General features: G+C 46.5%; 3 protein-coding genes across 3 annotated transcripts in view; 1 reads left to right on the top strand and 2 right to left on the bottom strand.

The window, feature by feature from the left end:
- camk2b2 (calcium/calmodulin-dependent protein kinase (CaM kinase) II beta 2) overlaps positions 1-2,407 on the bottom strand; it is a 38,519-nt gene extending 36,112 nt beyond the window's left edge. The window contains exon 1 of the mRNA XM_083929862.1: positions 2,278-2,407. Coding sequence (XP_083785988.1) covers positions 2,278-2,339 — 62 coding nt within the window. The 5' untranslated portion in view covers positions 2,340-2,407. The remainder of the gene's footprint in view (positions 1-2,277) is intronic.
- Positions 2,408-3,899: 1,492 nt separating this feature from the next.
- nudcd3 (NudC domain containing 3) lies at positions 3,900-8,839 on the bottom strand. Its single transcript, XM_083930214.1, has 6 exons — positions 8,508-8,839; positions 6,975-7,321; positions 6,121-6,253; positions 5,869-6,012; positions 5,566-5,754; positions 3,900-4,301 (listed from the first exon to the last, which is right to left on the bottom strand). The coding sequence occupies exons 1-6, from the start codon at positions 8,703-8,705 to the stop codon at positions 4,191-4,193; spliced, it is 1,122 nt and encodes a 373-aa protein (XP_083786340.1). The 5' UTR covers positions 8,706-8,839; the 3' UTR covers positions 3,900-4,190.
- A 660-nt stretch (positions 8,840-9,499) lies between these two features.
- On the top strand, positions 9,500-11,710 carry mrps24 (mitochondrial ribosomal protein S24). The gene is made up of 4 exons (XM_083929255.1): positions 9,500-9,571; positions 10,184-10,261; positions 10,377-10,488; positions 11,328-11,710. Exons 1-4 carry the CDS (start codon positions 9,530-9,532, stop codon positions 11,609-11,611), a joined length of 516 nt encoding a protein of 171 aa, XP_083785381.1. The 5' UTR covers positions 9,500-9,529; the 3' UTR covers positions 11,612-11,710.
- The last annotated feature ends 429 nt before the right edge of the window (positions 11,711-12,139 follow it).

Genomic DNA, 12,139 nt, shown 5'->3' with positions numbered 1-12,139 from the left:
AAAAAAATGCACCGGCTTCACGGCAGAGCCGACGCACAGAAGAAGTTACTGTATTTGTATTTATGTATTTATGAGTTATGTCTGCGCACTGCGCAGTAATATAACTTGCATGGTTCCTCTCAAAAGGAGCATTTGAAACGAATGTGTTGGAAACCATAATAAAATTCAGTAAATGCTGAAACGGTTCGTTTCGTGCAATTGTTATCATTGAAAAACGATACAAATGGCGTTTAGATAATATTCTGCATAAAAAATGTGAAATACTGTAATAAGAATTCGGTTATAGCGACCAACCGCTTATAGTGATCAAATTGGCTCTGGACCAACGTGATCACTATAAGCGGTTTCCACTGTAGTATGTAATACTAAAGTACACCTTCTATGATAAGCTTTGCATAATGATGAGATGAACTTAATAGTGCCAGAAAGGGAGAAATATGTGTTTGGCAGTACATATGATATGTGCACCCACCACAAGAGTACATCAAGTGCATAATACATGTTGAACTTAACAATATGTTTCCCTCTCATCTCTCCTCAGGATCATTACTGTCTTTTTTAAAACCAACACATCCAGGGAAGGATGACGTTCCCCCTCCCATCCCTGATGATGACAACTGTAAGTTCATTATTCCACAATTGATAATGTTATGCCTTAATATTCTTCATGGCAGTAGTATTAAGCTGTAGTAGTAGAAAATGCTGTGCACATACATAATCATATGCCTGCCCTTAGAGATTCTCATATGCCCTGTTGTTGTTTTTTGAGTTTAGTTCCATCAACATCCACCTCCAGCAGCACAGTGGTTTCCCAACCTCCTGCGCAGGAACATCCAACCGATGATCAGAGATCAAGTCCAACTGCTGACACAGATGACTGTGAGTTAAATAATTTTTTTTTTTATTTCCATAGAGAACATATAACAATGACAATAATAATAACTGCAACAAGAATTGCTGTAATTAGCCCATGCTATTAAAGATTATTTATAACAAATATACCCTGTTGTTGTTTTTTTTTCTTTTTTGTCATCAGCTCCATCAAGACCCAAATGTGAACAGTCAATTTTATTTTTGTATTTATTTTATTGTTAACAACATTCAGATTTCTATTTTTTGTAATAAAAAAAGTTCATATTTTATATTGTGTTGGTGTCAGTTAATTTACAACAATTATTGATAGGCGTAGGGTTTTAAGAATTTCTGTTCCTCCCTGAAACTCACTTTGAGAACCCCTAATCTCTTTTAAAGTATTATTTTCAGTATACATATCAAATGTCCCAGAAATTGTGTGCAAAAAACGATTTTTTTCACTGTGGAGGGATGGGGTGGGGCCCCCACAAATTTCTTGCTTGGAGCCCCAAAGGACCCTTGCCCCGCCACTGAGTGTGAGGGCAGCTGCTGCTACTCCTGCATCACTATTGTCTTGAACTTATCTCACACACACACACACATGCGCTCTCACACACACACACGCACACACACACACACACAGAGCTGGAGCTGTGGCATAAATGTTCCTGTGAGCACAGAGATCCTCTGCCCACGCACAACCTGACAGAGACACTGAGTCCACTCCACATCCACCCACTGTGGCACCCGGAGCCTCTTCAGTCTCCCTCGGTGTGTCTGCACGCTCTCAGGGGGGACGGGGGGGGGGGCACACATCCCAAATAATACATCTATGTCTTATCACAAGACACACCTCATTAGATCATCAGCATCATCATCATCAGCAGCAGCAGCAGCATCATCAGCAGCAGCAGCAGCAGCAGCAGCAGCATCAGCAGCAGCGTTGCCCTGTGACTCCTCCACTAAGCTGAGTGCCTCTGTGATTAAAGCCAGCTGATGATGAGGGGGAGCTTAATGCCGACACATCAGCTTCCCCCTCACATTAGGCCTGTTTGTCCCTAATTAGCCTCTGGGCAGAGAGGGGAGGGTGGGGAGGGGGTGTTCCCAGAAGTGTCCCCGGGCTCCTGCAGCCTCATCTCCATCAGGCAAAACACACAACTGCATTTAAAGAAGGTGTCAATAAATACATAAATGAATGAATGAATACAAAAAGCATGCATTGATTGTCTAGTTGAGGTCCTGCAGAGATGCGGGAGCTCCGGAGAAGCGTGCGTCTTGTTTTGGAGGGATGGAGCTGCAGAGCCCCGCACCGCACCGCAGAAGAGCTCCATCCCTCCGGTTAGGACGCGCGGGGTCCGGCAGCATGCGGGAGAGAGGGAGCCTCACAGGGGGGGGGGAAAGAAGCGAAATGTAACAGCGGCTTACTTGCCCAGCTCCTCGTACAGCTGATATTCATCCGTGAAACGCGTGCATGTAGTCGCGGCCATGGTGTCTCCGCTCCTCGGACGGGTTGCGGGTGCCGAGTCCGAAATGCGCGGTGCGTCGCTGCGGACGGGAGGACCTCGGGCTCTCTGTCTCCGCCCACCTCAAACCTCCGGACGGCTGAGTGGTTCAGCTGCAGCCCGGCGCACACACACACAGGCACACACACGCAGGCACGCACACGCACGCACACGGTGGGCTCTCCTCTCTTTAAATACACCGGAGTGGAGATGTGAGCTCACCGTGACGCGACCCTCTGAGATGAAGCAGGAAAAGTGAAACCAAGGGGGCGCAGCATTGATTATGATTATTATTATTATTAATATTATTGTTATATAAATCACATCTAAGGCAGAGCAGCTGCAGCCCATAATGAAATTAAATGACTTCACTTAAGGAGCCTGGATCTATTTTCAGGCTTTCAGCAGGAAGTGAATCCAAACGGACCTTTATGTCACTTTGAATTAATAAAAAAAACACAAATATATTTATTTTCACCATATGTTTCATTTCAACACGGCCGGATTAACCTGTTGGGGGCCCGGGGGCAAAAACTGGCTGTTTGGGCCCCCCAGTGACACAGGCGGTGATGTCAGATCGCTGTGAGGTTAGGAAAACATCATGGTTTGGGTTATAATCAGTATTTTTGTTCCTTATGTGACTTTAGTTACGTACGATTATACGTAACTTAAATGACGTAGGTTCATACGCATGAGTGGATAACTGAAGCGGCCCACAGGGCAGAGACCCAGGGGCCCTGATTTATAAAATGCTGCTGAAAAAACCCAGAAAACGAGTTGAAAAATGAAAATTAATGAAAAAAAAGATGCTCAATGACCACAAGTTTACACAAAACGACCAAAAATGATTAAAAAAAAGAGACCAAAAATAAATATATGGGGTTCAAAACAATCACGAGATGATTGATGACTGAAAAAAGATGCAAAACCACCAGCAGGTTCACTAACTACGCTGTTGCTGCTTTGTTGTGTGTGTAGGGACTCTTCTCCTGCTGCTGCAGAGGTTTGCTGTTATTTTCAGCAGCATTAGTGGTTAAAAAAGACCTTTGAATGCCTTCACCGTGCTACCACGAGCTAATCAGTGTTAGCCACGTCAGACTGTTAGCGACTCTCCTGGATTTCTCTGTTAACAGTTGTTTCACTTAAAAAAAAACCCGTCTCGATGGTTTACTTGCTGAATGTAAGAGCTGAAAAAGACCACGGTGTTACACTTTAAGTCTGAGGTAACAACCTTTTTTAAACTCTCTTTCTGGGTCCAAACGAAACAAACAACCGCCTTCTGTAACCTTTAAAACATGTCGTTGGTTCAAACGAAGCATTTTCCAAACATTCAAGCCTTGGATACAAAGATGCGTCCATTTCTAAGAGCGCCCTCCCACTGTGCCTCCGTGCCGTGCCCCGTGCTTTAGGGTCCTTGTCCCCCCCTCCAGGCCCGTTTGTACTCACACTACCTGGGCCTCGGAGAATGCTTATTGCTGCCTATACGTCATCACGCCGTAACACGTCACACGCATTGATTGTCTCTTCTTCTTACTTTATTTAAACGCTTTTCTGTTCGTTAGTTTAAAACTTGCGCTTCTCGTGGAAGAGGGGAACAAAGCTGAGACAAAAAGAGTCAAACAGGCGCAGGAGAGTCATCAAATAAAGAGCAGAACAGCAAAGAACACGTGTTTATCAGAAGTCACACTGTCAAACACATGGGTAAGCATCTGATATGATGACGTCGTCGTCGTCTGGATCCAGGTCTGCTCTTAAAATCCGACACAGCAGATGATGTCGTGTCTGTGTTAATGAATTCAGTTCACTCAGAGGGGGGAGGGGGGGGGGGGGGGGGGCTCAGAACTGCACCGCGCTGGGCGGGATGTCAAACATGGAGGGGTCGAACTGCTGCCCTCTGAACGGCGAGCCCTCGGCGTCCCAGCCCTTCTTCAGCATGTTGTGCACCTTCTGTGGACGCACACGCGCGCACACGCGCGCACACACACACACACACACACACACACACACACACACACACACACACACACACACACACACACACACACACACACACACACACACACACACACACACACACACACACACACACACACACACACACACACACACACACACACACACACACACACACACACACACACACACACACACACACACACACACACACACACACACACACACACACACACACACACACACACACACACACAGATGTGTTAAACACCGATGACAGATGTTAAACGCCGTCTGTAACATTCACTTCGATCATGCGTTGCTTTTACTTCTGTACGAGTGCGGCGTGTTTTTCGACAGTGACGCGTTTCTCTTCAGTTCACGTTTTCATCATCGATCATTTGAAACAAATCTCTGACTTTACGTCTCACAGAGTTTAAGAACGTCCCTCTGAAACAGGCAAAAGACTTACAGAGACGGATGTTAAAAACCCACGCTGTGATGTCTACGTGAGTCCGTGAGTCCGTGTGTTTCGTCTGTCAGGGCGCACTCACACTGTTCTTCCGCACCGGGTCAAAACAGGTTTTGCGGCTAAAGCCTGGTGCCTTTGACCAGTGTGAGTGCAACCACTCCGCGCATAACTGCGGCCAGCTGGCCGTCCACGCCCATCTGAGAGAGGTGGGCTTTAGTAAAGCGCGTTTGCCCGTGTACGAGCACGAGCGTGCGCACGTGTACGAGCACGAGAAGTACCCTAAAGCCCGGGGCGCGGTGCGGAAGGACAGTGTGAGTGCGCCCTCAGTCTGCTCCAAAACAAACAGGCTGCAAGTTTTTTATTTCCTACTTTTTATCTCATAAATCTGCAAAAATGTTTCTGTAGATTTGCTGCTTTTAATCCCATAAATGACCCGAACCGTTCTGTAAGGCGTTTCGGTGCATTGCTGTCGTCTGGGACCACTTCCTGTCCGTTAAAATGACATCATCACCAGGTTTGGAGGATGTAATCTCAGCTGGGCTCAGTTTCTTTTATTAAACTAGCACAAATATTGGACAGATTATCATCTGACGATTATCTGAAGCTCCTCTAATAAATGATTTGTGTATTTCTGTCGTTTACATTTATAACTGAGTCAATATCGAAGCTTTTAGATCAACATGCCGTCAAAATGGAGTAAATTGTGAGGTTCACGTGCACCTGTGGATTCAGCACCTTTTAAAAGAAGGTGTGTGTGTGTGTGTGTGTGTGTGTGTGAGTCCTCACCATTTCGTGACTCTGTGGTTTCCCCTGCAGCTTCTGATGGTAGTCGAAGGAGAGTCTGTCCAGGACGGCGTGCTCCTCCTCGTCCACCGTCGCCATGGAGCGCTCGCGGTTAATCTGGTTTATGTCGATCTCTTTTTCCCCTTTCAGCACCGCGTTCCACCAAACCTCCGAGGTCTTACTGAGCGACAGCTGGAAGTCACAGACGAGCCAGCTGAGTTCAAAGAGTCATTTAAAGGTCGTCGAGCGCGCGTGTGTGTGTGTGTGTGTGTGCGTGTGTGTGTGTGCGTGTGTGCGTGTACTCACGACCACACAGCTGCCAGGCTCCAGACTCCACAGAGAGGTTTCAGTGTTGATCTTGTGAGTGAACTCTCCCTCCATCAGTGTTTTCTCCTCCGTTCCCTCCCTCACACACAGCTGCAGGCTGCCGCTCTGCAGGCTGACTCTGACCTGAGGACGGAGGACGCCACACGACACATTAGAGACACGACACGTATGAGACACAACACCCCTGACATCACTGAACTGAGAACAGCACTTGGGACGGAGTGTGTTTACCTGTCGGCCTTTAACGACGGTCTTTGGCACGAACACGCGGACCTCCACGTCGGTGTAGTCCTGGGACCAGCTGTAGTTTTCCCGCACAGCCCCGTTGTAAGTGTCGGGGTCCGCCTGCAGCTTCTCACGTCTCCTGAAGCACAACACGACACAAACGACTGAAAGATACTCTTCCCTTTCTGCTGTTTTGACTCTTTTCTTTTGTGTCGTTCTTAGGGCGCCCTCCCACTGTGCGTGCGTCCCGTGCCCCGTGCTTTAGGGTCCTTGTCCCCCCCTCCAGGCCCGTTTGTACTCACACTACCTGGGCCTCGGAGAATGCGTCTTGCTGCCTATACGTCATCACGCCGTAACACGTCACACGCATTGATGACGTCATGGCGATGCGTGGCTTTGTTTCCAGATCTTTCCGTAGACCTCGGAGTTTTTGTGCGTCTTGTCGACTGTTTTTGAATCTTTTCATCGACCAAATCTGCAGTAAACACTCCACCTCCGCATCACACCAACGTGAACCTTTCACCGCCATTGTTTGAAATGTCCGCGCATGGTCCCTCCTTCTTTTTTCTACGTCCCAACAGGCGCACAGGAAATGACCTCAGAACCGCCGTAGGCCTCGTGCTCGTACACGTGCAAACATGCTTTACTAAAGCCCACCTCTCCCAAATGGGCCGTGGACGGCAAGCGTGCCGCTCCTAGACGTGGTACGGTTGCAGTCACACTGGTCAAAGGAACCAGACTTTAGCCGTGAAACGTGTTTGGGCACGGTACGGAGGCACAGTGGGAGTGCGCCCTAACGGTCTGATTAGACCAATTCAAACAAGGAGCTTTGAAGGATAAAAACACCAGAGGTTACTGACTCTTCTGTGGAGGTCGTGCCGGCTGCCGCTGCCTGGTCTCCCTCAGCCGACTGTCCTGGACCGCTGCCGCTGTTGCTGCTGCTGCCGTCACCGCTGCTGCTACCGCCGGGCTGAGGGCCGCCTATCGCTCCTGAGGAGGCTGCAGCTGAAACATCCAGGGGGGAGCTCTCCTCCGGGCTCTGCTCCTCTGGAGGCTCTGCCGTGATCTCCAGCTCCCGGACCACCGGAGGAACACTCGGACTCTCCTCGCCCTGCTGCCGCTCACCCTGCTGCCGCTCGCCCTGCTGCCGCTCGCCCTGCTGTCTCTCTCGGTCGTGCTCGGCCAGATTCTCAAACATCTTAAACGTCTGCAGACGGATCAGAGATTATTAGATTATACTCGTTCACGCACCTTTAATCACAGAGGAGGAACTCAGTACTTGAACATCACTTTTATCCCATAGTTAAATCCTCTCTGGCTCTGGGGTCCTTCTCAGTTTTTCCTCTATTTGTATTTTAACTATTTATTTGCTGTGTCTTCTTATGTTTCATATTCTTTTGTCAGGGACTTCGGGACTTTACATTTGTTTAATTTACCTCACTGGGAGAAAAATGTGCCTCTGATTGGATAGATACGGGATCAGCTGCCTTCATGTGGCCGCGTTCAGAAGGTCAGTCTTGTTGTTAAATGAAACGTCACTCACTGTTACTATGGTTACTACACAGTAAAGAGGCAAAATGTCAGAAAGGAAATGTGACAGCGGAGCACGACAAAGAAAAGCCCGACTGAAAGAACAACAGGAAGAAGATCTACTAAGAAAATGTGTAAATTTAAAGGGTTTTTCAAGGTTGCGGACTCTTTTACTGTACTCACAGGTTTTTTTTTGATAAAGCCTGATTTATAATGGGGGGGGGGGCAAACTAACAGTAGCCCGGGGCCCCCGACCACCTTAATCTGCCACTGGATGTATCGGTCTATCACTACGGATTAAACCGTAAACTCTCTACGCTCCCAACATTTGAACCGTCGTGTCTCGATGATAACCTGAGATTTGTGAAAAATTGTGAGATTCTCTTCCCGCCACTTATACAAAATATAACCATTAAATTTCGATGCCTAACATTAACCATCTAAACTTAAACCATTGCATTTAATACCTAAACTTAACCACACAACCTTATTTATATAATATTAACAGGACTGAATTTAAAGGGTTTTTCAAGGTTTCAGACTCTTTCTCTGATAAAGCCTGATTTATAATGTGGGGGGCAAACAAACAGGAGCCCGGGGCCCCTGACCACCTTAATCCGCCTCTGGATCGGCCTATCACTACAAAGAACCATTAAAAAAGTATATAATTAAAAAATAAACCTTGTGACACGTGATGAATATTAGTATTAATGTAGCAAAAGTAGTTTGACACATTTTAACGGTTAAAAAGTTTCGTTTTTTAATCAAATTAACGTTGAATTTCAAACTAACTGGTGTCAGGAAGTCGCTCTTTCCCTTGTTGCCATGTCAGTGAACGCATCACTAACGTTAGCACGCTTCACCTTGAACACCATCTTCTCCGCCACACCGGGGGGGAAGCCCATCTTGTCCCTGGGGTTCGACAGCAGCCGGTAAAAGTCGGTTTTCCGGTAAAGGAAACCGAAATAAACCTGTAGAAAGTCCTGGATGTTCCCGACGTGCTGCAGGATCCCGAGCAGCGCGTTATCGTACATCTCCGTCATCTGCAGCGGTGACGTCATTCTAACAGTTGTTTGTTTTGTTTGTAACCGTTAACGTTTCCCAAACCGACGGTTTAACGTCAACACCGAAGCAAAACAGCCGTTAACGGGGGGGAAATACACGTTTATAAATAAGTGTGACGTCCGCGGCGGGTCCTTCCAGAACAACAGTGACACTTCCTGTCCCGGCTTTTCAAAATAAGTGCTTCCTCTCTGTAAAAACGCACAAAATGGCAAAATTAATCACATAAAAAGCCAAAAACGCAAATATAAAAATATAATATCTTGCTACGTATTTGTTATAATCACTAATACCTATTATTATAAGGTAACTGAAGCTCTAAACTATTTATTTTTTCTGTATCCGGTTGATACAGCTCAGTAATCGTCCGTTGGAAACAGATGCACGACCGTTGGATAAACAGTTCCGGTATACACGTATAACTTACCGGATAAATATCAATTTTTGTTACGTTAATGAGAGTTATAATCTATAATATTGTGATTTTGATTCAATTTAAAAACTATAACGGGATCAAAAAGCGAATTAAACCGTAAACTCTCCACGCTCCCAACAGTTTAACGGTCGCGTCTCGATGATAACCTGAGATTTGTGAAAAATAGCAAACACTCTCGCGAGACTCTCTTCCCGGCCACCTATACTTAATTTAACCGGTACATTTCGATGCTAACATTAACCATCTAAACTTAAACCATCGAATTTAATACTTAAACGTAACCACACAACATTAATTATGTTATATTATCGGGGTTAATGACTTACCTTCAACATCTCGCGAGATTTTTGCAAATCTGGGGTTACCGTGTAGATAGACACAACAAAGATGGCGGCGTCCTTGAGCAGCGCAGGGAGTGTGAGGCTGCTGGTGAGTAAAACGACATTTAAACGTTTAATTCATTTATTTTAACTCATTTACATCGTTCACATTAGTGCAGTCAGTTGAAAGCGTGTTTATCTGAACAGAAAATAACGGTTTAAACTGCCGGTAGTTAACGATAACGTCCATGTTGTTAATTTAACTCTAAAACGTTTGATACTTTAATGGGTTTGACTCATTTCCTGACCATTAAAAGGTGAAAATGCAAACAAATCCAACTCACAAAGAAATATAACAATAGGGTTAGTAAACAACTGGCTTTAGCCTCTTAGTGAGCAGCATTTATACCATTTATTCTCTCTAAATGTCACTTTAATAGAAGCTATTTGCAGCAAAAATTTAGCAAACTCCAACTAATAAAGAAATTAAGCTCCTGAAGAAAAGTTCTAATGACCCAAAACTTCTCAGAATGACTCAGTAATGTATTACTATGGTTATTTAACAATTACACAAAATGTTCCTCTTAATATCACTATTTCTCAAAAAATACAAAAAATAACGACTCTTACTGACCTTCATTTAAGCCCATAGAAGCCTTCTGTTTTCACGTCTCTCCGTAATAATCCCATGTTTTTCTGTCTGGTGGTGTTTTCTCCGCAGAGCGCTTTAGCCCGGGTCGGCTCATCATGCAGCTCCTCAGGAAGCAGAGCCCTCCACGTCACTGCGGCGTGCTGCAAGGTAAAACCCTGCACGCATCATCGCAGTTAACCACCATGTTGTTCAAGATATATAAAGAGAGTTTCTGAACGAACACTTACTGACACTTGGTCTTTCTTCTCCTCTTCTCTTCCAGAACAGAGCGGCTCGTGTTCGAGGGGGAAAAGGAGACAAACCCTTCACCTATGAGCGAGCGCTCGCACCGCATCACATCGCCCACCGCAAAGGATGGCTGTCGCAGCACACCAGTGAGCACGACCACGCACGTTATACATGTCGCTGTAGCTCAGAGGTTTTTCAGTTTATTGTTTATTAAGGATCCACGTTAGCCGACGCATGAATATCCCCGAAATCACCTTTTTTTTACCATTTTTCTATTCTAAGGGCGCACTTCCACTGTGCCTCCGTACCGTGCCCCAGCACGCTTCACGGCTAAAGTCTGGTTCCTTTGACCAGTGTGAGTGCAACCGTACCGCGTCTAGGAGCGGCATGCTTGCCGTCCACGGCCCGTTTGGGAGAGGTGGGCTTTAGTAAAGCACGTTTGCACGTGTGCGAGCACAAGCGTGCGCACGTGTACGAGCACGAGGCCTACGGCGGCTCTGAGGTCATTTCCTGTGCGCCTGTTGGGACATAGAAAAAAGAAGGAGGGACCATGCACGGACATTTCAAACAATGGCGGTGAAAGGTTCACGTTGGTGTGATGCGGAGGTGGAGTGTTTACTGCAGATTTGGTCGATGAAAAGATTCAAAAACAGTCGACAAGACGCACAAAAACTCCGAGGTCTACGGAAAGATCTGGAAACAAAGCCACGCATCGCCATGACGTCATCAATGCGTGTGACGTGTTACGGCGTGATGACGTATAGGCAGCAAGAAGCATTCTCCGAGGCCCAGGTAGTCTGAGTACAAACGGGCCTGGAGGGGGGGACAAGGACCCTAAAGCACGGGGCACGGGACGGAGGCACAGTGGGAGGGCGCCCTAAAAATCCAGACTTGGATCCAGGAATAAGCCTAGATACTCGACTTTACTTGTTGAGAACGTTAGCGGCTGTACGAGTAACTCACCTGTGTTTCCTGTTTCTTCCAGGTAACCTGAAAGAAGAGGACGGTGCAGCCGAGCGGACCGTGGAGGACGTGTTCGTGAGGCGGTTCATGTTCGGGACGTTCCACGGCTGCCTGGCCGACGAGGTCGTGATCAAACGCCGCAGCAACGTGCTCATAGTGTGCGCCCTGATGCTGCAGAAGCTGCCCCCGCAGAAGTTTTACTTCTTAATCGGATACTCAGAGACTCTGCTGTCGTACTTCTACAAATGTCCCGTCAAGTTAGAGATCCAGACGCTGCAGGACAAAGCCGTGTACAAGTACCTGTGATCCAGGCGTGTGCAGCAGCTTCACTGTTTTGTCAACAAACGCTCAGAATTAAAGAAAATACTGTTAATACACATTAGGCCTGAAATGATTAAACAAAGTTCACACCTAAAGGTTTCAATTAGTCTGACCTGACCTATGTTACCATGGAAACCAATGTTTATATTTTTACAGGCACAACTATAGCGCATTAACCAACACCACATACTAGTATTACCTGTAGAGTCAGTGGCGTACACAGACTTTATGAAGGGCAGAAGCGAAAAGGAAAAATAAGGGAACATACAGCACATCCTCGCCACTGAAGAGGACACTTTAGCACATGTTTTGGTTCCTAGAGGGCACTTTAGTACACGTTTATGCTCCTAGAGGAAACTTTAGCACACGTTTAGGCTCCTAGAGGACACTTTAACACACGTTTAGGCTCCTAGAGGGCACTTTAGCACACGTTTTGACTCCTAGAGGATACTTTAGCACAAGTTTAGGCTCCTAGAGGATACTTTAGCACACGTTTAGGCTCCTAGAGGACAC

The sequence above is a fragment of the Echiichthys vipera genome, assembly GCF_963691815.1.
Source record: "Echiichthys vipera genome assembly, chromosome: 16".
In the NCBI taxonomy this organism is placed as follows: domain Eukaryota; kingdom Metazoa; phylum Chordata; class Actinopteri; order Perciformes; family Trachinidae; genus Echiichthys; species Echiichthys vipera.
This window is presented reverse-complemented; position numbering and strand designations above follow the sequence as displayed.

What these genes read in the sequence shown, in the direction of transcription:
- nudcd3 (XM_083930214.1), bottom strand. Translation starts at nt 8,705, where the DNA reads ATGACGTCACCGCTGCAGATGACGGAGATGTACGATAACGCGCTGCTC. An exon ending in GGCACGACCTCCACAGAAGA is followed by an intron (nt 6,254 to 6,974) that starts GTCAGTAACCTC and finishes GTTGTGCTTCAG; the next exon opens with GAGACGTGAGAAGCTGCAGG. An exon ending in AACCACAGAGTCACGAAATG is followed by an intron (nt 4,302 to 5,565) that starts GTGAGGACTCAC and finishes GTGCGTCCACAG; the next exon opens with AAGGTGCACAACATGCTGAA.
- mrps24 (XM_083929255.1), top strand. Translation starts at nt 9,530, where the DNA reads ATGGCGGCGTCCTTGAGCAGCGCAGGGAGTGTGAGGCTGCTG. An exon ending in CAGGGAGTGTGAGGCTGCTG is followed by an intron (nt 9,572 to 10,183) that starts GTGAGTAAAACG and finishes TTTTCTCCGCAG; the next exon opens with AGCGCTTTAGCCCGGGTCGG. An exon ending in ATGGCTGTCGCAGCACACCA is followed by an intron (nt 10,489 to 11,327) that starts GTGAGCACGACC and finishes TGTTTCTTCCAG; the next exon opens with GTAACCTGAAAGAAGAGGAC.